A 26,992-nucleotide genomic window follows, 5' to 3' on the forward strand; every position below is an offset into this window, starting at 1 on the left:
TAAACAGAGAGAGAGCTCACAGGTAAAGGTTGGAAATGCAAAATCCAATGTAGAGAATATAAGCAGCCCAACAATCCAACCACCACACGAAGGGATGCAAAAAAAGTTTAATGAGGTAAGGGCTTTCACTACAACTGTAGCTTCATCAGACCACGTGTCAGCCCCACTTTATTTTGTGTTTTTTTGTGTGTTTTTTTTTTTTTTTTTTTTTTTTTTTTTGTGGACCAGCGATTTTCTTTCCCTAGGAAAAAAATCGCTGTTCTGTGTGTTCGGAATTTGGCCTTTTTGACATTAAGCTGCCGATAAAGGCATGTTCGAAATTCTGAACGTTCGGTTATATAATATGGAAGGAATCAAACATATGACACCTTTACTTTCACCAACTATGGCCACTTGCCTGTTACATTCTTAGAAGTCAGCATAATCCACCAAAGTCTTCTTAGACTTCTGCTGCAAAAGAATCACCAAAAGATTGTAATAACACCATTTTCACTGTTGACATAATGTAGCACCTTCTTTTTCCTTGCTTATTTTTCTATCTTGAGACTGAAACAGACCACTTGTTGTTCCAGATACAGTGGATATAAAATGTTTACACACCCCTGTTAAAATGACAGGTTTTTCTGATATAAAAAATGAGACCACCATAAATAATTTCAAAACTTTTCCCATCTTTAATGTGACCTATAACCTATACGATTCCACTGAAAAACAAATCTGTTAGGGGAAAAATATAAAAAATAAAAAATGTACAATATGTTGGTTGTATAAGTGTGCACACCCTTAAACTAACACTTTGTTGTGTGTGCACACCCTTAAACTAATACTTTGTTGAAGCACCTTTTGATTTAATTACAACATTGGGTCTTCTTGGGTAGGAGTCTATCAGCATAGCTCATCTTGACTTGGCAATATTTGCCCACTCTTCCTTGCAAAAGTGCTCCACATCTGTTAGATTGCAAGGGCATCTCTTGTCCACAGCCCTCTTCAGGTCATCCCACAGATTTTCTATTGGATTTAAGTCTGGGCTCTGGCTGGGCCATTCCAAAACTTTAATTTTCTTCTGGTGAAGCCATTCTTTTGTTGATATGGATGTATGCTTGGGGTCATTGTCATGCTGAAAGGTTAAATTCCACTTCATCTTCAACTTTCTAGCAGATGCCTGAAGGTTTTGGTCAAAAGTGACTGGTATTTGGAACTGTTCATAATTCCCTCCAACTTGACTAAAGCCCCAGTTCCAGCTGAAGAAAAGTAACCCCAAAGTATGATACTGCCACCACCATGCTTCATCACTGGGATGATGTTCTTTTGGTGATGCAAAGTATTGTTTTTGCACCAAACGTACCTTTTGGAATTGTGGCCAAAAAGTTCAACCTTGATCTCATTTATTTTATTTATTTATTTCAGTTTGATTACCGGGGAGGTCCACTGGGCTTGGGGGCCCGTTTTCAGTGCAGGCCAGGGGAGAAAAGCTCCGCATAAAACAATTTTAATTACAAGAAAGAGTTCAGACACAGATAACATTACAATTAACAGGTTGCTACAAAAATAGTCTACAATACCAATATCAGATTGCTCAATAAACAAAAAGTATTAACAATTTCAGTTAAGTTCAGCGAGAAAAAGATTGCGATATGTATAAAAAGCAATGAAAAAGCAAGGAAGAAAAATTAAATCATTAAAAACTTTAATGTTTAGAAGCTTATGCAATTAGTATTTTAGAAGAGGAGAGGAAGGTAAGGAGGTTTGCCTGGGTAGCTTAAGCATATAGTGCAAAAATGTTTTAGTAGCTACTACATTTAGAATTTTAAGTGAGCTTAGAGGAGGAAGTAAGCTTAGAGGAGGATTAGGAAGGTGTAGAGGTTAGCCTGGAGAGAAAGGGGAGGATAATTGGACTGGTGTAGGTTGAAGGGTACAGTTGCATAACCTATTTAGATAAAGGTGAGAATAAAGTTGGGTTTTGAAATTGGCTAGGTTGTTGCAGGTTCTTAGGGAGGTGGGTAGGGCATTCCATTTTTTAGCAAGGGTAAAGGATAAGAGAAATTGGCCTGCTGGGCACTTTGGTTTTTGTACTGTGATCCGGTTTTGGTGAGAAGATCTAAGGGATCTGAGGGGAGTATAGGGTTGAAGAATATTGGAAAATGCAGGACACTTAGTAGGATGGAACACTAGTTTATGGGCTGTGGTGAGTTGGAGAAAGTTAAGATGATTTGGGATTTCAAGCCAGTTTAGAGAGTAAAGGGAGGTGCAGTGATGAGAGGAGGATTTGGATTTAGTGGCAAATTTGGAGATTTTATTGTAGCATTGTTCCAATTTGGAGGTAAGGGTAGATGATAGGTTAGTGAGCAGAGGAGCGCCATATAGTAGAGATGGAAGGAGGTAAGTAGAGGCAAGGGTTAGTCTAGTGGAAGGGGACAGAAAGTGGATGTTTCTATACAGTAGGCCAAGCTTTATGTGTGTTTTTTTGATGTTTAGTTGAATATGAGTATTTGAGCTGGTCATCAATTGTAACACCAAGAAGTTTAGTGGAGGTTTCTATTTCAATCGTGGAGTTATTAAGGCTGGTTATTTGGAACGAGGTTTTATAAAGAGATGAGGATTTGGAGGGGGAGAAGAGCAGGGTCTTGGTTTGTTGGCATTTAGGGAGAGGTGGTTTTGGAACATCCAGTTTTCAGTGGTTGAAAATGCTGTTTGGGTTAGTGCTTGGAGCTCTGTTAGATTAGGGGCTTGGCAGATCAGAGTGAAATCATCACCGTATTGCACAATTGTGGTGTTGGGGATGGCTTTATTAAAGTTGTTAATAAAGATATTGAATAGTAATGGGCCAAGAATGGAACCTTGAGGTACTCCGGTAGGGGTAGGAAGGAAGGTAGACGTTGCTTGGCCCCATTTCACAGCTTGGGACCTGTTTGAAGGTAGCTAGCGAACCAGCAAAGAGCTTTTTGGCTCAGGTTGAGGTCAGAGAGGTGGTTTAGAAGGAGGGAGTGGGAGATGGTGTCAAAGGCTTTGGATAGGTCTAGTAGAACAGATGACACTAAGTTACCGGAGTCACGTGCAGAGTTCACAGAATGAAGGAAGGAGAGAAGGGCAGTGTTAGTGCTGTGTCCAGGGCGGAAGCCGTGCTGGGTGGGAGAGAGTAGTTGGTGTTCAGTAAGGAAAGGCATGAGCTGTAGGTGGATGCATTTTTCTAGGATTTTGGATATAGTGGAGAGGATGGCAATGGGACGGAAATTGGAGATGTTACAATTTTTGCCTCCTTTGTGAAGTGGAAGAATGAAAGCAGAATGCCAGAGTTTGGGTACATAGGATTCGAGTAAAGGCCTATTTATTAGGATGCTGATGGGAAATGCTATGGATTCAGAAGAAATCTTTAGGAAGGAGGATGGGATGTTATCAGGGGCATTGGAGCAAGGCTTTAGCTTACAGAGCTGTTTCTTTATTAGGTTGGTAGGTACTGGTTTGAGGTTGAAAGTGTGTGGGGCTGAAAAGGGAGTGGAAGATTGATTTGGGGGGGGGGTTGTTGTTAGTGAAAGTCTTGGTTAGTTCAGCGATAGAGGAGGTAAAGAAGGAATTGAATAGTGAGGCAATTTCTGTGTCAGATTTGCTGGTGTCAGGACAGGGATTGTTTTTTGTACCTGGTCTAAGGAGGGAGTTAATGGAGTTCCAGAACTGTTTGGGATTTCTTGTGTGGTTTTCTTGCAGTTTGATGTAGTAAGATTTTTTATCTGTAATGACTAGTTTTTTGGCAAGATTTCTTAGTTGTTTAAACTTAAGGAACATTTCAGGTTGTTTGTGTTTAAGGTAGGTTTTCCAGGTTTTATCCCTTTGAAACATAATCTTTTTAGTGTCATTGGTGAGCCAAGGGGTGGTTTTAGTTTTGATTATTTTTCTTCTTATTGGGGCTTGGGAGTTAAGGATAGTTAAGAATGTGGAGTTGAAATACAGCTTTGTCTAGAGGCAACGTTTTTAGGGGGTTCCAGTTAGTTAGCTTCAGGGAGTTTGAGAAAGAGGTTTGATTAAAGTTAGTTAGGTTACGAGTTTGAATAAAGTGGTCAGAGAGAGGGGAGGAGGGGGTGGCTCGAATGGAGAAGGCAGGGAGGTGGTCTCCTAATGGGTCAGGATTGACACCAGATTTTATAACTTTGTTAGGATGTGATACTAGTATCCAGTCAAGTATGGAGCCAGGGGGGTTAGTTTTGTTAGGTCTGGTAATGGAGTTTGTAAGTTGAGTGAAGTCGAATAGGTTGATAGTAATGGAGGGATTAGGGTTACTGATTTTTCCCCAGTCAATGTTTACATCTCCCATAATAAAGGTTTCTAGTTTAATGTTAGAAGAGGACCATGAGAGGATGTCTTCTAAAGTATTGGTATTGTTACCAGGAGGAATGTAGAGGGAAATAATGCAGATGCTTTTGTGGTTGTTTATTTTTAGTATACCAATAACTAGTTCTGCATTATTAAAAGAGAGGATGGTACTGGGGTATGGGGTCATAGTTAGGAGGTTAGAGTAGATTAAGGCAACTCCACCTCCTCTTCTATTAGTGTGGTCAGATCGGAGAGAATGAAATCCTGGAGGTAGGAATTCAGAGTCATTAATGTGTGATTTTAGCCAGGTTTCAGATATGGCTGCTATGTCTAGGGAGTTATGGGAGAGCCAGGCATGGAAGAGTGTTAATTTATTTTTTAAACTTTGTGCGTTGATTGTGAGGAATTTGAGGTTTTTATGAGTAGTTTTATTGTTGGAGCAAGACTGATTAGTAGGAGAGACATTTGGGCCTGGATTGGGGTGTATGTCACCAGCTAAATGAAGGTAGTTAAAGTTGGGGATATGTTTATTTGATTTATGTTTAGATAGATGATGTTGGTAGTGAGTAGGTTTAAGTTTGTAGTTGTTGTTAGTGACTGGAAAAAGTTTTATTTTTAAGAGAAGGAGAGGTTGGGAGGGAACTAAAGATGCAGAGATGTTGTGGAAGTGTGATGTGTAATGGTGCTGGGGAGTCAAAGGGGGAGAGGGCATAGGACAGTTAGTATAGGAGGTTAAATGGTACAGTGATAGTAGAAGTAAGATGAAGGGAGAGTAGAGAAGTACTTTGGAAGGAAGGCTGAGCATGGTAAATGGGAGAGAGTTAATGATTAAAAGAGAAGGTCGTATGTGTGTTGTCAGACCATAACACATTTTCCCGCATGCTTTTGGGAGACTTAATGTATTGCTTTGCAAATTTCAGCCGGGCCTGGATCTTTTTCTGAGTAAGAAAAGGCTTCAGTCTTGCAACCCTACCCTATAGTCCAGACGTATGGAGAATACGGGAGATTGTTGTCACATGTAGTACACAACCAGGACTTGCCAGAAATTCCTACAGCTCCTTCAGTGTTGCTGTAGGTCTCTTGGCAGCCTCCCTGACCAGTTTTTGTCTTGTCTTTTCATCAGTTTTGGAAGGACGTCCAGTTCTTTGCAATGTCACTGTTGAGCCATATTTCCTCCACTTTTTGATAACCGTCTTCACTGTGTTCCATGGTATATCCAATGCTGTGGAAAATTTTTTGTACCCTTCTCCTGACCGATACCTTTCAACAATGAGATCCCTTTGATATTTTGTAAGCTCTCTGCGAACCAAGGCTTTTGCTACAGCAGGCAATTGAGTAAATGTCAGGAAAATCCTACTAGTACTGCTGAAATTAATTTGGGATTAATCAGTCTCTTTCACTGATGGCAGGTGTATACACAAGAAGACTGAATGCTGTAATTAAATCAAAAGGTGCTTCAACAAAGTACTAGTTTAATGGGGTGCACAGACAACAGAGTATTAGTTTAAGGGTGTGCACACTTATGCAACCAGCGTATTGTACTTTTTTTTATTTTTTTAAATTTTCCCCTAACAGATTGGCTTGTTTTTCAATTGGATTGTACAGGTTATAGGTCAGATTAAAGGTGGGAAAAGTTTTGAAATGATTTATTGTGGTTTCATTTTTTATATCACAAAAAAACTTGCATTTTAACAGTGCAGTGTAAACTTTTTATATCCACTGTATTTACTGCAAAGACCCTGGCAAATACTTGCTAGGAGTTGTTGAAGGTGAAATGTTCAGCAAGACAAAAAAAGCATTTTTCAAGACTGTTTCTATATATTCAATGAGATGTTTGACGTTTTCAGTGGTTCTATAAAATTATCAGCATTATTTTTCAAGACACTCCAGTGTCAAGCTATCACCCTTACGTAAATGTATTCTGACCATCTTTTTTCTTCTTCTGTAGTCACTACCACTTTGTAGTACCAAATTACTTTAATGTGAACAACCCTATTTTGTGTTTAAAAGATTCTCTTCAATGAGCTGCAAATATTTTACAAAATCCCTAAAAACTTGGATGTAGAGCATCAAAGTTCATCCTAATCCGTTGCTGCTATAATAAGCATCTCTGCCCCTTAAATAGATTCCCATTACACAGAAGAATATTATTTTTGTTCCTGTACACAAAGCACATGGTAACTCACTTCAAATCAGCTGAACACTCTACTCTCCCTCTTCTCTTCCAAGGTTCTCGAATAAAGTTTAAAATGCACCCATCACCAACGAGCAAGAATTATGCAAGATGCACAGCTCTTCTGATTTACATATCTTATCATGCATGGTGTCATTAAAAGAGGAAAGTTCCATGTTGCAATGCACACAGATCTCAGAAAAGCAACAAGTGCAGTACAGTACAGAACAGTAGCTTCACCCTCGTGATTAAACCACACCAACCGTGAGTAAATATTCAATACACCACACCAATGTCATCGGTTATTGCTATATTATTCCACTGATAACTAAATTAAGAGAAACCCCTTTCATTTATGACCAGTTTATGCCTACGCAAACCCAGTCTGATCCCCTTAATAATAATCTTTCATCAGTTCTGCTACAAAGTCTTGAATTCTCTATCCAAATAAGCATTCCATTTTTTTCAGAAATTTAACCGGTATTACCAGAGGTGTGTAGAAAATAACTATCTGGACATTCAGATGCACTGAGTTAACTTGGTTCAAAGGGGGTTCATTCAAATCAGCAAATCCTTGCCATCCAGCTAAAAATGCAGTTCTTGCTGCTCTCAAGGACAGCCATCTTCTTTCTTTCTGGACCCCTAAATCGTTACAGCTGGTTTCAATCCACTTCTTGTCTACAAGAAGATTAAACTACATGCCTAAATACTGTTTTGAGGAATGGATATGAACAGCAGGTTTGGTTACAACCAAAGGCAACTGAGGTTGCCCAATGTTCTAACATAAATGCATGAATGCTTGAAAAGGCAAGAAATATTCCATCATATGCATTAATATGAGCAACTACTGCCCCAGGACTGGCCTTAATAAATCTGCCATAACTATACCTGCTAGAAATAACAAAGAACTACAACTCAGGTACACATAGCTAGGGAATGCTGAAGAGAATCCAGAAAAAAATCCATGAGCTACATCCTGAGCAAATTCATACTGTATTCAATGCTTCTTCACAAATTCTAGCTCATAAATGGTTTTCAACATTGTTACCATGCCTAGAGTGCAGTTTAAACTACCAGCAAGTTGCAAATGTACATGAATAGCTAAGGAAACAACTATGTATGGATTCAGTAACTGCCAAAATATTTATTTAAGCTAATCATCAAATACTTGTTTAGGCAAGAATCTAGGCAAGTACTCCAAAGTTTCAGTACTAATTTTCACAGGAGCACACCAAGCTTTGTATCATTCACTCATCAGCTAAAAACTGTATTTTTAGTGATGAGAGAATATATCAGATTCAGTGAGTTGAGATGCCCAGCATACATGGTACTGAGATTAAAAAAAAAAAACAGACACAATAATGATTAGTCCACTAGCACATAGAGTTAGTAAAGTTTCAGTTTTTGCATCAAGGGCTGAGACTAACATTAAATAATCAAATAAGAATTTATAATTTCACTTACAGAAATTAGCTGTTCAGAAGCTCACAAGCAAGTCTCCAACATCCCAGAAACAGTACCAATAATAAACATCCCATAAATTCTGGGAACAAGATGTTTTAGGAAGTAGTCTGATTTAGTAGCAAATTACAACACCTCAAACACCATCCACTATATCAAATTCTGGTACATAATGATCTGTAACACGTATGTGTCTTAGTTTATGTATTCATTTGTTAGCCAAGTAAGGTGACTGGCCTGTTAATCCTTTCCAGTTATGTACAGGCCTCAAGATATGAACACAAATGAAAATAATGCAATTCAGATTTGTCCAGTAATTGGAAAACATCACAATTTAGGTAGCAGAACTCAGCAATTACACAATAAAAATGTAAAGACCTCAATATAAGCCAACACCAATGTATCAAGTATGCAACAAATATCAGAGGAATTCAGTGAAAACTAACACTGACATACCACCGTGTAGGAAACTGACAGTGGTAGACAGTCATGGTGGATAACATTGTAGAAGATGAGTTTTAGCAAATTAAATAACGGTGGTGGGCACAGGAGGGCAAGGGGATATTTACATAATGATATATAAATATTTACAATGTAATTAGTCGTGAACATTTCCACTTACATCATGAATTTGGATGAAATGATGCTGTTGAAGAGAAGTTTGTCATTTATGCCCTCAATTAAGACAGACATTGTTGATTTAGTAGTGGACATTAAATTATTTTGTAGGAGTGTCATGCTTAATTTAATGTATGGACATAAAACCAATGAAGCTGTTAATTTTAAGAAGTGACTGCATTTACACTTAGTTTGTTGTTGTTGTGTCTTTCGGCTTATCCCAGTTAGGGGTCGCCACAGCGGAACTCCGGTCTGCTAATGTTTGGTAGTTGATTTTTACATGCCGAGTTGCCAGCCCTGATGCACAACCTTCAATGAAGGCATGCTCATTCACGCATGCCTCCACAAAGAAGACGCTCTAGCTGAGAATCGAACGGGACAACGTCTTGCTGTGAGGCGACAATGCTACCGCAGCACCACTACCGCGGGTGCAGTTACACCTAGTTTACATCCTTTAATTGAAACGTTTGAAAAGGCATGTGAGAAGGATTTGTTACCTTTGACATCTTCTTCTTCTAATAAAAGTAATAATTTTTATAACATAACTGGGAATGAATATCAGGCTTTGTTAAGCCTAAAGAATAACTGTGATATTACTATTAGGCCTGCTGACAAGGGCAGAGCTGTAGTGGTCATGGATACGGCTGAATATAACAGGAAGATGAGTGCTATGCTATGTGAAACTGATACCTATACTATGTTAAACAATGAACAATTGAATAAGATCATTAGAAATGTTCACACTGATTTACATGAATTGTTTATGTTAGGCATGATTGGGAAAGAGTTATACAAGTAATTTTTAGTTGAAAGACCTTTGATACTAAGTAGTAGAGGACTTCTAAAATACACAAAAATGATAGTGAACCTCTTTTGAGACCCATTGTTTCCAGTAAAGGGTGGCTCACTGAGCCACTCTCTAGTTACATGGAGAAACAATTGAGAAACATAGTTGAGAAAAATACTACGATTATTAGAGACACTGAGCATTTTCTAAATGCTCTTTCTCAATATGTTTTCTCACATAATTTTAATTTAAAAGTTTATTTAGTTACTTTTGATGTTACTTTGCTGTTTACAGCAATACCGAATGAGGGTGGAATACACTTTGTAAGGCAGTTTTTGAGGTATACTGGCATCTCTAATGATAAGATTCAGCTATATTGCATGTTGCTTGATATGATTTTGACAAACAATGTTTTCTCATTCGAAGAGGAATATTTTTTACAAAAGAATGGAGTAGCCATGGGTACGCCATGTGCTAAATCTTATGCCAATTTGGTTATGGCATACTGGGAAACCCACTTTGTTCTTAATAATAGTAGTTTTTCCAAATATATACCTTATTATAAGAGATTTGTGGACGATGTGTTCCTGGTATGGGATGTGTCTACATTGAAGCTAGAGAGGTTTTTGGATTATATAAATTCTACTATTGATTTCCTAAAATTCACAGGAAAATGGTCCACTGAAGTATCGAATTGTTGGATGTTTTCATCTTTAAGAGTGGAGGTCAGATTCACACGGAATTGTATAGGAAAGCATGCAGGAAAAATATTTTATTACATCGTCAGAGTATGCACCCCACCCATGTCTATAAGAATATCATTCAAGGTCAAAGTCTTAGAGTATCAAGACTCACCAATTCTGAAACATTTTATAAAGTAGCTCCATGAAATTTGGAGAAAGAATTTTTGGAAAGAGGCTATAAATCTCAAGAACGTGTCCAACTAAGGAATGATGATTAATTTCACTGATAGGTCACATAAAGGGAGACCTTATTTTAGGGATAAGAGAGAGCAGTGTAGAGTGACGATTCCTTATTCTTCTAACAACAAGGTTATTTGTGATATATTTTATAAGAATTGGAAAATACTCACTATAGATGAGAGAGTGCAGGCTGTTGTAGGTAGTTGTCCTAGTTTTTCATACAAAAATAATAAATCTTTAACGAGGTTACTTTGCTTTAATGATAGACGAATAAGGAAGATGAGAGTAATGCCTTGGCCAGACATATTCTTAGTCATGGTACTTCACATAAGTTTTTGTTCTTAGCTATATAGCTCATTCACAGAAGTGTGAGACTTGGCAATCTTAAAAAATTGACGGAAAAGAGAGACCAAGTGGATTATCAGAATGCAGGCTGATAAAGCGTATGGTTTGAATGACAAAGTTACACTCATACCTTTTTGATAGATAGACCCCTAAAACATTAGACTTTTTAATTCCAACACTATAATGCATAATAAGACATACATTCTCTTTGGATTTGTAGCTTTTGATTTTTTTAGTATTAATTGTTATAAAATAATGTCATAGTTTTATTGAGGTTAACATTTATATATATTTACTTTTTAGTGATGAGACACTGTTCATCTGCTGGCCAATATATTAGCGACTAGACATAGAGTAATTTGCATTTTGAATGTAGTGAAACAGGATTCATTTTATTTTATTCTATTTATATATATATATATATATATATATATATATATATATATGTATATATATATATATATATATATATATATATATATATATATATACATATATTATTTATTGATATTTGTTAACTGGGTTGGTCCAGCTGGGCTTGTGGCCTGTTTTCAGCGGAGACCTGAGGAGAAAAGCTCCAATGAACATAAAGTAATCATAAAAAAGAAAGTTTACACAAAAATGTAACAAGAAACAAATTATACAAGAACATCTGAAACATAAAGCAAAAAGCAAATACGTACAATTGTGAGATTATATAGTATCAAAACTAATAACATATTTACAACAGTGTAGGTCCTGGAAAATAGGAATGTAGAGTAGAAGAGTATCTACAGATATGGAGATACTTATTTAAGAGGGGAGACATTAGAGGGGGTTTTAAGTTGGAGCATCACAGGGACATATTTTGGAGTTAAACAGATGAAGTTTGAGTTTTTCCTTGATGTGAGATGAGTGAATAGTGGAACAAATGTCTCTAGGAAGTTTGTTCCATGCTTGGGTGATGGAGGACTTATAAAGGAGTTTCCCTACTGTTTTTTTGGGTTGGTAGGTGTGTAGTAGTTGCTGATTAGAGGTACGGACAGTGTGAGAAGGTGAGTATATAGAAATGAAGGCTGCAAGAGCAGGGCAAGATGAAGGTTTCTAAAGAATGAGATGTATCATTTGAAGTTGTGATAGCAAGAGTAGACGGGAGAATTCGGGCCAGTGGAGGGAATTTAGGGCTAGGCGGTGATGTGTATTGTAAGGAGAGTTAGTGATGAATCTAGCTATCTTATGGTAAGTTTGCTGGAGTTTGTTTAGGGTTGTAGTTTGGATGTTAGTCAACACAGGGGCAGCATAAAGAAAGGAAGGGAGGAAAAGAGTTTGAGCAAGGGAGATTCTAGCATCTGGAGTTAGAAATTTATACTGCGCTATAGAAAACCTAGTTTCTAGTGAGTCTTTTTTATGCACTGGAGGAAGTGCAAATTAAATTTGAGCTCATCATCAATGATGACACCTAGGAGTTTTGTGTGAGCTTGATAATAGTGTTATTCGAGGAAGTGATGGTAAAGATGGATTTGTGATGGGTGAAAGAACGGGGAAGAAATAACACAAGTTTGGTCTTTTTATGGTTCAGAATGAGTAGGTTACTAGTGAGCCACTTTTTGGTAGATTGGAAGGCCTGTTGAGTAAGAGTATGGAGATCAGGGATATTGTCAGAGATAGAGATGAGCATCGAATCATCGGCATATTTTATGAGGGAGGATAGTTTACAAGATGTGTGGAGGTCACTGGTAAAGACATTGAACAGGAGGGGACCCAAGATGGAGCCTTGAGGAACCTCGGTTGGGACAGGTATGAATGGAGACGTGGAAGAGAGCCATTTAACAGATTGCTGCCTGCCAGACAAGTAACTGGCGAACTAGGCGAGGGAGGAAGCAGATAGATTGGGACTAGCAAGTTTAGATAGCAATAGGGGATGGGAGATGGTGTCAAATGCCTTGGAGAGGTCCAGGAAGAGACAAGATATGAGTCTGTTGATGTCTAGGGCCTCAGCAATGGTATGGGTGAAGGATAAGAGGGCAGTAGTTGTGCTGTGGTTGAGACTCAGTACCATATGCATAACTTAGCATGGTATCTCTAGCTTTACTATCATGTACTCAACTCACAGGCAGTCAAGTCTTTGTATGCTCAAAACCATTTGACAAAAGTTGGAATCCCGAAATCCAGAATACCCAACACAAACAATGAACTTAGAAACTCCCTACGTGCTCTGGACTCAGGATCAAGCGTTACCATGGGTCCAGAAGAGGGCAAGTTTGGACAGTCAGTAATGTCTGTTTTCGACATTCCAACTTTCACAATGTGGGACTCACTCAGGTGGACTCAACAGCCTGGGAGTTGAGTACATGATAGTAAATCTGTCTCTAGGACCCAGCTGCACAAATGGCTGAAGTCAATTAACCATCACCTCCAAAATATTTGCAAGTAATCTCAGTGGATAGTTATCCTTTAGTTTGGAAAATAATCAGTCTCCTATGTGCAGGTATCATTTGGGAATCTGATGCCAAGTTGCTAGTCCAATTTTTGGTAAAATCTTTTTCAATAACAGCTAGACAAAGGGAGGCATTGTTTATTGTAATGAGTTGTCCTGTTACTTCTGAGGGAGTAAGATGTTCTTCAGACATTTCACTTATTATGTTGAGGAAGACAGTGTTGTAGATTTAACATTTTATATAGGAAGATGTTAATCAACATGTTGTCTCTGTTAGTTACTGTCAGTCAGAGTTAATGAGCTTGCAGTGATGAGTTGGTGGGCTTGGAATATATACAAAGATGAATATATTATTTATGTATGTATGTAATAACTGGATGTTTGCTAAGGAGTGTCATGAAACTACCAAGAGCCCACATTCTACTGTGTGGATAGTAGCACATACCTGGCAATTATGTGATGTACTTTTCAGATAACAGATGGGATTTTTATAGCACACCCAAAGCTGCAGAATTATTTTATTTGTTACTATTTCTGACTGTAGTTTAAAAGAAACAGAGAGATCTAGAATAAGGCCAACATTCCTCTGTTGGATAAATGTGGGAAAGATGTTAACTAATATGTAGTACATGGAGAGCTATAAGTATGCTCAAAGAACAACAAAATTATAACCTGGTTCAGCACTGATACAGTCAGAGTCCCGACCTTAACAATGCTTAGAGGGGTGCTTAGCACCCCCTACACACTAAATTTGTGTCTGCAGTAAAAGCAGACAGTGCTGATCAGTAAACAGCAGCAACACGTATAAATGGCTTTGTTTCAACTCCTGTTTCTACCTACTGTCTGCTGCACTACATGGGTCATTTTGAATTAATCAGTTTCCCTTACACAGGGAATATGTAAAGGCATCAACCACTCCTCCACTGCTTTACCAGTTTTAAAGCCAATGCAGCACACCACATTTTTTTCATATTACTTTTGAGAAATACATAGTACTTGGAAAAGATAAATCTCCATGCAATACAAAGAATTATGAATGGCTCTCCAACTGCAACTACATAGTATTTGTTGTCAACAAAAATGCCAAGATTCAGCTTGAGAGGTGAATTTCTTGGCATCCATGTCGCAAATGCATAATGAGAAAGTTATGATTGGTGACCGGATCATAATCCTCGACATGTTTGATTACTACACCAGCAGTGTCTGTTTACCTATTATTACGGCAGCAGTTTCTGTTCACCTATGTGATATTTTGGTTTGTGCGTTATAGAAAAGAAAATAGCATTACAGTACATTCTTTGGGATTTAGTAACAGTTTAATTTTATTTGTCTTTAAGTATAATTGATGGAAGGCCTCTTGTACTGCTTCTTCTAGTTCAGTTGTGAATCTATTAGATTTGGGCAACATGTCATCTACATACAGAACTAACTCCCTATTGTAATTCCGATACTTGTGTAATTAAAAGTTTTGGAATTACAAAAAAAAAAAAAAAAAACAGCTAAACTACAGAACTATGAATGTTGACAATCACTGATCTCCTTTAAAGTTATTCTTGGCATGGGACCAAGCCCCCCCCTAGTACTCTCCATTCACTATTTATGTATACTAACTCTGAGACTGCCATACCTTGGAGAAAAGGGAATACTTTTGAGACCTTGCTATCTCAGACTTATGATTTTTAAGTCCCAGATATGTAAGTGCCTGCAGGATTTTCTACGTCTCTTGAATTCATCAGAAGTTAACATCAAGAAAAAAGTTATTATTACAAAGGCACTAAAAAACAGTACAGAAAAAACACATTTAAATGTGACGGGAGCACCCAATACATTGCCAATATTCTATCAAGATGTATTCCACAAGCTACAATCTATAACAAGGGTAATTTCCCTTCTCTGGAAATGCGAAATTATTTATTTATGGATTGATTCGTTGATTTAACGCATATCTCTCAACAGTCCAACATTTAGCAGAGTTTTGCCTATCCCATTGGATGCACATTTTTGATCTGTTCCTCACAAAATTTGTGAATTTCTGGCAAATCTTGAGAACTGAAGTCACTAAATAATGGCAGACATTTGAGTTTTAGACTTCATATCCTTCAAAAAATGCATCTTAATATAAAACTTGTTGCTCTAGCAACTCTCTGAATTTCTAAGAGCAATATTTACAATATGTCCCTGATTTTGGGCGTTAGTCTCCACCATTTGTACAGAATTTTTGCTTTAAGAGCTTGAGAGGTATGACATCCTGACAGTTTCTGAACACTAATGTTTAAATGATAAATGTTCACAGTCTATTCAGATTCATATGTTCTACTAAGCTTATAGCAACCCAGAAGCTAAGCTACATCACCTAATATGGGTCTTTCTCCATATATCGGTCATGAAAATTTGTGATAACACATTCGGTCGTCCAGACTGGTTTCAAAGATTGCTATGGAAATACTCTGCTCAATAGGTAAGGGCAGCCTGTTCTAGAAAAGGGGGATGCACTGGTTTAGGTATTGTCACAACATCTAGTGTCACTGATATAGGAATACATGTTTAGGTCTTAGACAGAGTGTTTGTTTTACAACTGGTTCTATTTAAAAGTTCAAAGAGTGCTGGGTCATTCGTAGTATTTATTTTTATTTTATTTTACATTTGTTTACTGGGAAAGTCTGACTGGATATATGTCCATTTTTAGCAGAGGCCCGGGGAGAAAAGCTCCAGAAAAAGTACAGTTACATAGAGACAATAGAGAGAAAGATTGCAAGTACATGTAAATATACATAGTTCAGTAGGATACAAGCACACATTTGAATAAATGCATTCATATGTAAGGTGCTAACATACAGACAACAGGTTTGACTTCACTTAGGGTAACAAATATTGAAAATTTCATATTGGGAATTAGGTCCTTTAATAGTTCAGGCTCAGTTAGAATAAGAGTAGACAGAGTATCCACAAACTGCAGGTAGTAGTTAGTCTGGGTTTAAGCAGAGACATTGCCATTGTGTTTGGAGGTGGTGTTTGAGGCTTTTTTGAACAGGGTTAGGGAGGGTTGGAGAGTGAGTGTGGCAAGTAGTGAGTTCCAGGTTTTACTTACTGAGTTGGCAAATAGTGAGTCCCCTGTACATTTTTGCTCTTGGACATTTGCACCAGCAGCTTGTCAGCAGAGCGCAGGGACCTCGGGTTGCTATATGGTTTAATTATATCGTTTAATGCAGGGGTGCATTCAGGTTGGTATAAAACCTTGTGGGCTATAATGAGTTGGTTATATTGGACCAGGCTAGGCCATTCTAGCCATCTGAGTTGAGTTAGGTTTAGACAATGGTGGGTCCTATAGGGTGTACCTGTGGCGAACCTGGCAACTTGGTGATGGCATCTAGCAAGTTTGGTGAGAGAAGCTTTATTTAGGTTAGTGTAAAGAGGGGAAGCGTAGAGTAGGGTGGATAGTAAGTGGGATCAGGCAATGGTAGTTCTTGCTAATGGGGTGAGAAAAGATTTGATCCTATAGAGGGAGCCCAGCTTTTTGTTGACAGATTTGATTGTTTGATTAACATGGGAGTCGTATTTTAGTGTATTGTCCACTGTGAGCCCGAGGAGTTTAGTTTGAGTATCTGGGGAGATAGTAGTGCCATTGTTGGATGTTAAAGTAAAAAATGGTGAGGTGGTTTTACTATTGGGGGAAAATATTAGGAGTTTGGTTTTTTGAGGGTTTAAGAGAAGCTGACAGTCAGCAAACCATTTTTCTACCTCAGTGAAGGTATACTGTGTTAGGGTCATGAGTTCTGTTAAGGAGGACGCTGTACAGATTAGTGTAGAGTCATCTGCATATTGAATGCAAGTGGCCTTGGGGGTAATAGTAGGTAGGTCGTTGATGAAGATAGAGAAGAGTAGGGGACCTAGTATGGACCCTTGGGGGACTCCCAGAGTAATAGGTAGTTGGGTGGATACAATATTATTCCATAATACAGCTTGTTTTCTCTCAGTCAGATATGATTGGAACCATTTAATGGGGTCATAGTTAAGTGACAGGTGCTTCAGGGCAAGGATAAGTAGCTGGTGATTGACCATGTCAAAGGCCTTAGACAGATCTAGGAAGAGAGCTGAAGTTAGTTTGTTATTGTTTCTGTTTATGTTGATAGTATTAGAGAAGGATAGGAGAGCGGAAGTGGTGCTATGATGAGGCCTAAAGTCATGCTGGGAGTTGGCCAGGAGTTGATTTTGGGTGAGGTAATGGGTTAATTGGTTATGGATGCATTTCTCCAGTATTTTGGCCAGTGGTGATAGAATGGCTATTGGCCTGTAGTTAGAGAGGTCTACTGAGTTGCCTCCCTTATGAAGGGGTATGACATGGGAGACCTTCCAGAGAGAGGGGCAATAGGTTTCAGATAGTGAGCAGTTTATGATAATCGAAATGGGGTACGCAATAGCCTCTGCACTTTTCTGTAGGTATTCTGGTGGAAGGAGATCAGCTGCTATGGTTGTGGGGTTTAGCTTGGTGAGTAGTGATTTGATGGTAGAAGTGGATACAGGCTGGAAGTTAAAGGGTAGTTGGGTGGAGATAGATGAGGAATTCTGTGAGGGGTTGATGGGGGGTAGCTGGCTAGCTAGTGACTGGATGGTCTTGGTAAAGAAGTTGTTAAAGATATTAGCAGTTTCCTCTGGAGTTTTTAGATTGGAATCTGATGGGGTGGGAGTGGTAGTTTGGCCAGGGTGGAGCAGTTTGTTAATGCCTACCCAGAATTTTTGAGGTTTATTCTGATGTTTGTGCTGGTGGTGTTGGTAATAGTTTTTTTTGTCCAACAGTGTGGCTTTCTTGGCATCATTCCTTAACTGTTTGAATTTAATATGGTGGAGTGGGTCTTTAGAGGTACGTCAATTATCCCATGCTTTGTTTCTTGCCAAAATTTTGGTTCTAGTAGCCTTCGTGAGCCAGGGGGCTGTTTTGGTTTTGGCTCGGAGGGTGCGGATAGGAGCATGGGAGTCTAGGATGGTGAGGAATTTGGAGTTAAAATAGGCTACAGCATCATCCAGTGGAAGGTTTTTTAGGATGGCCCAATTATATGCTTTGAGTTCATTCTGACAGGTGGTGAGGTTAACATTCTTGTGGGATCTGATAGTTTTATAGAGAATTTGGTGGTTATTATTAACTTTATGTTTGATGATGTAAGTGAGTAAATGGTCACTTAGGTCATCTGGGAGGGAGCCTACATTATACCGGTCTAGGTGGTTGTTGACAAGTATCCAGTCTAGGATGCTGCCTTTGTTGTTGGGCTTGTTTAACCTAGTGGGTATTGAGATGAGTTGGGTAAACCGTAAAGATTTATGTGGGTGGTAGGAGATTCAGTGGAACAGTTGTTCCAGTCTATGTTAACATCTCCTAACACCATGGTTTCATGGGGGTAGTTAAATGAAAGCCATTGTAGAAAGTCTTCTACGGTATTAGTGTTGTCGCCTGGAGGGATGTATATGCAGGCGATGTATAGGGATTTGAGTTTGTTAAGCTGCAGTTTGCAGAGGAGCATCTCAGCATTACTAAATTGAGGGGGCTGTTGTGGAACAAGTATGATATCTAGTGTGTTTTTAAACAGGATTGCTACACCTCCTCCTTTCTTAGTGGCACTGTCTAGTTGGAGTATATTATACCCTGGTGGAATGACTTCACTGTCTTTAGTTCCTGGTTTCAACCAGGTTTCTGAGAGACAAAGTACATCAGGTGAGTAGACTGCCATGAGGGCATGAAGGTTATGGACCTTGTTGTTAATACTCCTGATGTTTAGATGACATGTCAGGAGTGAGTTTTTGGACCTAGTATTTGGACAGAAGTTGCTGATAGTGTTGGGTAGAGGGTTTGTGGGAATGGTGGGTCCTGGATTAGGGTGAATGTCACCATCCCTCATCAGACAGAGTTGGACAGTTATGGCGCTTTTCAAGGCTTTACTAAGTATTTTGTAATAATATCTGGTTTTGGGGGAGATAAACCATGATCTAGTTAGTTGGTGTATGTTACAGGTGGAAAGGACAGGTTTGAGGTAAGTTAAGGGTTGATCAGCTATGTTTAGGGTAGGAGCTGTGATAGTTTGGTTTCGAGGGTGGTAAAAGCCAAGGTATGGTTGACATTCATAGATATTGAGGAGGTAGAGGGTAAGGAGTAGTGCTGAAAGAAGCATATTTGGTCTCATTCTGAATAGTTAGTGTTGGAATTGGAGCTAGAGTAAGGGTTGGGAAACCGGAGGAGGGGCTAGGGAGAGGGGAGGAGATTAGAATTAAGGGTTGTCTGGGATAGGTTAAGGATGACAGAGGAGTGGTTTAATGGGTTTAAATCTAGCAGTAGTAGGGGAGGGTGGGATTAGGGGGCAGGGTGGGGTGCGAAGCGAGCCCGAGCGTAGCGAGGGCGAGTGAAGCAGGGCTTAGCCCCAACCACAAGGTTCCAATGGATGAGTATAATACCTTAGGTAAGTATACAGAGTTTGAGTGTATGATACACTTTGCCAAATTTCTTTATTAATTGCCTTTTAGCCAAGATACTTTCTATCTAGTTTCTTAAGGCAAGGCTTATGTTCGGCTATTAGAATGCCGTTTGCCTTAGCTCATTTATTTTTAAACTGAAATGTGTTGCCGCTCTTTAAGCTGTTTACTAGGTTGAGGAGGAGCGGAATTACAGTCAATTTAATATGGGTATCGCACAGTGCTATAGACCCAGTTTGGCTCACAGTATTATAATATATACTAGTAAAGACTGTATTATATGAACCTTGTCAGGTTTTCCAAGTCCGTGGGTAGTAAAGAAGGCTATGCAGACAGCACTCTTCAGCAGCCTGTATGACACTGAGTAGAGGGACAATGTTTTTAGTCTCTCAGAGTAGTTAAGGGTAATGAGATCCAAGAACTTTTGGTGAGGAACTGCTGGGGTCTCTCAAGTTGGTTTAGGTGCTAAGCGAATGAGGTACATTTAAAAATGGTGCATTATAGTCAAAGATGGACCTGACAGGGATTAATAAAGTGGGACTACAACTTCTTTGGACGTTGAAAAGGTATCACAAAGGATATGTTGTGCAAAGTAGAAGGATTTTCTAACTATCACAAAGATGTGGTGATCAAAAGAGAGTCTGTTATCAACATACATACCCAAGTCCCTGATGCCTATTTTACATTTAAGTGGACTGTTATCTATATGATAAGCAGTACTGATGGTTTATTTACCAAGGTAAACTATGTTGCATTTCTTAGTGCTGGAGGGTACATAGTTTGGTCCAGCCCTTGCTGTAGAAGTTCTATATCACAATGGAATTTGATAACTGCCCACAGTTTGCAATCATCAGTGAACTGCTTTAGCCTTAGTCCCTTGACATTACCATTCATGTCAGGTAAATATATTTTATGCATATGTGTGTGTGTGTGTGTGTGTGTGTGTGTGTGTGTGTGTGTGTGTATGTTTGTGTGTGTGTGAGTGTGTGAGTGTGTGTGTCTGCGTGCATGCATATGTCTATATGTCTGTGAGTGTGCACATGTGAGTGTGTGTGTGTGTGTGTGTGTGTGTGTTTGTGTGTGTGTGAGTGTGTGTGTCTGCGCGCACGCATATGTCTATATGTCTGTGAGTGTGCACATGTGAGTGTGTGTGTGTGTGTGTGTGTGTGTGTGTGTGTGTGTGTGTGTGTGTGCCTGTGAATGTGCACGAATGAGTGTGTATGTGTGTGTTTGTGTGTGTGTGTGTGTGTCTATGTGTCGGTGAGTGTGCGTGCGTGTGTGTGTGTGTGTGTGTGTGTGTGTGTGTGTGTGTGTGTGTGTGTGTGTGTGTGTGTGTGTGTGTGTGTGTGTGTGTGTGTGTGTGTGTGTATGTCTGTGTGTGTGTGTCTGTGTGTGTGTTTCTGCCAAAAGTGCTGAATCTGTTGGCAGCAGCTGGCTGAAAATCCTGGATTACTCACACCACTAAATATAACTCTTATCTTTATAAAACAGTAGGTGTGTGGGACCGCAGATGTTCTTAACACACAGGAGAACAGGCACCCGTTGACCTCTTCTTTTCACAAAAAACACATTTATGTTTCTTTAAATGAAAGGTTTAGCCACACTGTATTTCCTAAATAAATGCTGAAGCAGTCCGTGCTGAACAGACCTGTGCTGTATTCCTGATTTAACTTCTACCCGTGCAGACCATATTTCAGTGAGAGGTACAAAGATGTTCTCACAGAAAATATTGGGTTGTTAACTAAAGAGATGATAACAAAGGCATGCTAAATGCCTTTTTAAAAATTGAATAAATATATATATATAAAAAATTTAAAGGCATTTTTGAACTTTCACAAGATGGTGGCAAGAAACCTTTAGGAAAAAGCCACACATACCTAAGAAATTTTTAGTACAAGCCATTCCATATGGTGCAGCAATCAAGTTTTACCTCTAACAGCAAGAATGGTGCATTGCTGATACCCTTGTACTCAAATGTATACCCTGTTGTCAAACAAGTAATGCCCATTATTAGAAGGTTTGTACTCAAAATTATACTAGTTTGTATACTGTTTGTATGACTACAAATATGTGACTTAATACACAGTTGTCTGCTTAGGACTTGTATGTTGTTTTTGTTACAGTTGATGACTGTTCAACTAATGTCTTCAGATTTAATGCGTAGAGAAGAGCTTAAACTTAACTTTATGTTGGGACTGATAAGTTGCTAAATGTAACGAATAAATACTTATAAAACTATTTTAATTAAACGGTAAATTTGTAGCACATATACTAAAACCATACTGCAAATACTTAAGTGTACAGCTAGTGATATAGGAATCATATCTCAGTTCTAGATACATTTACTCTTTTCTTCCCATATTATTTCACTGTCTGCTTGAAAGTGGAACAACTAGTGACCAGAATACAGGAAAAATACTAACCCCCCTCCCCGAAACAATTAATTTGTGCTGCACATCACACACTGTATTTCTGGCTACATCTTTGAAGAACAGGGCAAGAGATGAGTGTTATGTTTCCATACCCACATACTGGACTAATATGTTATAAATAAGTAGTCATGCAGACTGCAGAATGTGGAATGGAAAGTCAGTTTTATAATGAGAACTCAGGCTTGCAAGTCTAGAATAATGGCAGGTAAAAGAAGTCAGTCTGTATGTTTCAAGAAATATACACTTTTTCTTACAATAACTGAAATGAGATATGGCAGAATTTATGTAATGAAGCCTATATATCTAAAATGTCACTGCTATTATTGTGATATTTACTAATGTAGAAAAGATTTTTTTCTCTCAATTAATAAGCATGCCACAGTACAAACTCCAATATTTATCAAATGATACAAATAGCAAACTGTACTCATGAAATGACTGGGATTGTTATTACAATAAATAAAAAAAAAATAGAAATTCAGCTTCTCCACAAACAGAGCTAGCACCAACACATAGCCATCTTACAAAGATTTTTATGGTCAAATTTTCTTCTCAAAGTTATTGTAACCTTACTAATTATTCAGTATCAAGGCAGCACAGTTGTGAATGTAATCACATGCACTGTGTTGCATTCTGTCTTTAGCTACATAAATCCAAACAAAATATCTGAAAGTCTTTTCATCTTGTGTGTTCTGTCTGAAGCTTTGTGCCAAAAGCCACTAATCGTCTCAGAAAGACTAAAGCTATTTCTTTTGGCAGCTTCACTGGCATACAGGCACAAAGACTTGCCTGTAGCCCTTGAGACCTGAATTTATTTAGTACCTTGGACACTTAATAGAGCTCTCTGGGAAGGATGGACATGCCACTCCTGAGGTGGTACGGCAGGGCATGAATACAGCTACAATCTCTTACAGGAGTGGTGGCATTAAGATGTTGAAGCCAGGAAGCAGGCTTTTATTTCACCAAGCCACTGTCTGGCAGTAGTATTCATCAACGGGTAGGCAGGAGTGTGAACTCACACAGGAAGGCACTGTAGGTAACTTACTCTCCCAGCTAACAGAGTGGGGTTAAGCCATTAAAGTGCCCTCATTGCCAGGATATCAGTGAAGGCTGTCTGTATGATGGGCCCTCTGCACAGCTCTTGTTCCGTACTGTACTGCGGCAATTCTCTAGTTCAGGGGAATGAATGTGTAAAGTCCACTTGGGAAAGCCTTGTTGGTTGGCAGACACTGAGGACAAAAAGCACCTAGAAAATAAGCTGTCCTATTTACACTAACCTTTTATAGGCTGAATGGTCATTCTTCACACTACACTTCATGTTCTTCAGTTCATCCAGAACAGCAAACATATTGATGAACTTCCCCAAAGTTAAAAGGTAGGCCTCAGAGACAAAGTCCTTCCGTCTCTCTGCATGGCACAAACGTTTCACTTCACCACAAAACCTCTCAATAGCTTTGCGCTGGAACAAAACAATAAAATCCATGATTATCTATTAATAAAAGTATTCATTATATCTACTAATAAAGTATTCATTAAATCAAGTAAATACTTTAACGAAAAATTCTGCCAGCTGAAATGTCATGATCGACCTGGACACACACAGACAGCAAAAGGCTAAAAGAAACACCAGTTCAGATATATTACACAGAATGATTACACCTGTAAGGTCAGTTGAAGGTCATGCTTTCAATTTTCCTTATAATGTCCAAATTTTATTAGATGCAAAGTCCACATCTTGACTGCTACTTATGAAATAAATTCGGCCTGACTGAAAAGGGCATGTGAAGGGTTACACAAACAAGGAGAGACACAAATTTTCCTTGAAGGCTAGCTGTACCAGATGTATCTGATGGCAGGTGCAAGTACCACACATAGCTTTGGTACTAGAAGACCAGAAGGCTGAGGGTTCTATTTTTTACTGTAAGTGACTGGACTGCTGACAATGCTGTGCAGCATTAAAGGTTGCTGCACTACTGTTTCTTCTTTCAGATGAGATGTTAAACTGAGGTCCCATCTGTTTGAGTTGGTGGTAGCTCAGCCTCAGGTGCTTGTAAAATATCCATCAGCACCTAATGAAAAGACTATGTAAAGTTGTCTGATGTGTAGGCTAAATTTCCCCTAGTAGTATAAATATTACCTCGTGCCTCCCCTGAAAAGAGGTCACTACCCCAGTGTGGCTAACCTTGTCAACAAAGGGGAAAAAAGCAAACTGTTGGCTACATGATCAATTTATTTTAACTTCAGGCTTATTTTAAAGGGTGGACTGCTAACCAGAACTGATAATGCCATTATGAAGTGAGTAGAGGCATTGGCTATATATTCCAGGAAATTAGGTAAGTATAATTAAATTAAAATGTCGCTGTCTCACAACCCACTTTTGATTAAATGTGTTTCACAAGCTATACCAAAATAACGAAGTAGCATTCCTTCACATGACTGGGATGGGGCTGGTAAGTAATCCCACACAGGATTCAAATTCACTGCCTCCATTTTGCTTCACTATCAGGTGCTCCTGATGTCTAGAAGACAGTTTACGGGATGCCATGCAGCTTACAATGCTACCTATTTGATATACAGAAGAAAACCTTACAATGAAACTGGGCAAAAATTAGTGTTTTTCAGTTTTAGGCACACAGAAAAGCAGCAGCATATGGCAGTAGAGAAAACAATTTTAACAAACACCAATAAACAACCCTGTTCAGTTCTCTTATCTTGAAGAAAGTTAAGTATGCAAGCATCAAAATATAATGAAATGCTTGCCTGTACTCTAAGTGAAAATGTATTTCCTCTCCTGTTTTAGACAGTGACATAGATGCCTGACAGGTAAAGATGAAGCAGTTCCATGTATTAGGTGGGACAGACTGGGAGTTATGCATCTTAAACTATGGATACATTGCAGTCACAAGATGCAGTTATTAAAGTACAATACCTAATACATATTTATCTGATGTTTGCTAAAACAACAATTAACACCAAACATGATTTTATAAAGTTTTACAGTTGTGGTGAACATTTTTTACTGATAGGGTTGGCCATGAGTGAAAATGCTTTTCTTCTCTTGTTGTGGTATGTAACCTAGTTTAATTGTATAAACATTCTTGGGCATCTCTTGTCGAATGACATGTAGCCAATTATAATAAATAAAGCCAGTCAAAATGATTGCTTGTGAAGTAATATCCTTTCTAAAGTGTATCCTGCAAAATGGTTCCCCAACACACTGTTAAACAAGGTAGGTTGTGTTAAAGTTGATGTTTTATGTTCCACATATTTGCTGTTTGTAGTCCATCTCGCCTACATTCTTGCTGGATGGGTTTCCGACTCGGCCGATACTAAAGCTTGAGAGCTTTTACTGGCTCGAGGCTATCCCCTATCCCATGGTGCACCACGGCAATTCCCCAGATCTTGTATGCAGGAAAGTAACTAAATACATAATAGTGATTATTCTATCAATTACTATGTACATATAAACAAAAAAGATTTTGTTTTACTATCCATATCATAAGGACAGACAACTATAACAAGGTCAGGCAGAAAAAGGATAGTCCACGAGTTCCTCCAGGATACAGGAAGGGGGAAGGAGGGTGAGATGCAAGAATGTAGGTGAGATGGACTACAAACATGGAACGCTATGGTAAGTACATAACTTCTTTATGTTATGTAGTCCTATCTCGCCATAATTCTTGCTGGATGGGACAGCGTCCCCAGCACCTTTTTCCTGGGTGGTTCAAGCAAAGAGACTCTTTAGCACAGTAGACCCAAAGGATGACCCATCCCAGGAGGCCAAATCTAATTTATAATGAGTGACAAAAGTATGAGGTCTTGCCCATGTAGCTGCTGCACAAACGGTATCAATTGGGAGTTTTTATTTGAAGGCATATGAAGCTGATATTGCCATAGTTGAATGGCCTCTTACTTTAGCAGGTAGTTGTTTCCCAACATTTTTGTAAGCAAATGAGATGCAGTCTGAAAGCCATTAGACAGAGTTACTTTGGAAACGGGTAAACCTTTGTTTTTCTCTGAGAAGGAAACAAACAATTGATCCGATTTCCTGAAATCTTTAGTCCTGTGCAGGTAAAATCAGAGGATTCTATGGACATCTAATTGATGCAGTCTGTATTCTGATTTATTAGCATAATTGGGGAAGAATACTGGTAATTCAATAGTTGTTTTTAGATTATGTTCTGTGCATACCTTAGGGAGGAAAGAAGGATTAGTTCTTAAGGAAACTCTGTCCTTATGAAAAATAATATATGGAGGTTGAATGGTCAGAGCTTGCAATTCTGAAACCCTCCTAGCAGATGTTATAGCTACTAAGAAAAATATCTTCTAAGACAACAATTTCAAGTCAGATGAAGAAACTGGTTCGAACGGTGGAGAAATCAATAAGGTAAGAACTAAGTTTAAGTCCCAGGGCTCCAAAGGTTGCCTAATTGGAGGTCTGAGAAGGAGGACTCCTTTCAAAAAGGTTTTACATAAAGAGTGGGACATAATAGAGTTTCTCATGTTCCCAAAATGATAATTTCAGATGGCAGCCAACTGAACTCTAACAGTGGCAGCTCCTTCTTGAAAAATAGATGTGAGGAAGGACAGAATAGACTCTATGAGAGCTGAAAACGGATCTATGCCTTGTTTTTCTGCCCAAATGGAAAACCTTTTCCATTTGCTAGAGTACAATTTTCTGGTGGAATGTTTGTGGGAAGAAATGAGGATGTATTTTACAGTAGGAGAAAGGGATAAACACCTGGCTATTCATGGAACTGGAGCAGCCACGCTATCAATTTCAGGGTCTGGATGGTAGGATGGAACTGTCCCGATTGGTGAATCAGGAGGTCCGGAGATGGTTCTAGAATCCATGGCTCCTCCAAGAGATAAGGCCACAGGAAGGGGAACCAGACTTGGCAAGGCCAGTAGGGAGCAATAAGGATCAGGGTACTCTTCAACAGTTTTGCTTTCTGAATCACTTTGGGTACGAGGGGAAAGGGTGGAAAAGTGTAAAGAAGTCTGGGGGCTAACTGTGGACCAGAGCATCCCTGGGTGACATTCCCAGATGGGGAATGAGGGCAAAGTAATTGCTGC

At 38.8% G+C, this 26,992-nt stretch overlaps 1 protein-coding gene across 2 annotated transcripts in view; it reads right to left on the minus strand.

The window, feature by feature from the left end:
• CYFIP2 (cytoplasmic FMR1 interacting protein 2) overlaps positions 1-26,992 on the minus strand; it is a 2,832,302-nt gene that overhangs the window by 2,049,755 nt on the left and 755,555 nt on the right. For both annotated transcript variants that reach the window (XM_044069335.1, XM_044069334.1), the window contains exon 6: positions 23,194-23,375. In XM_044069335.1, coding sequence (XP_043925270.1) covers positions 23,194-23,375 — 182 coding nt within the window. The remainder of the gene's footprint in view (positions 1-23,193; positions 23,376-26,992) is intronic.

The sequence above is a fragment of the Protopterus annectens genome, chromosome 4.part0, assembly GCF_019279795.1.
Source record: "Protopterus annectens isolate FY-2018-M chromosome 4.part0, PAN1.0, whole genome shotgun sequence".
NCBI lineage: Eukaryota > Metazoa > Chordata > Ceratodontiformes > Protopteridae > Protopterus > Protopterus annectens.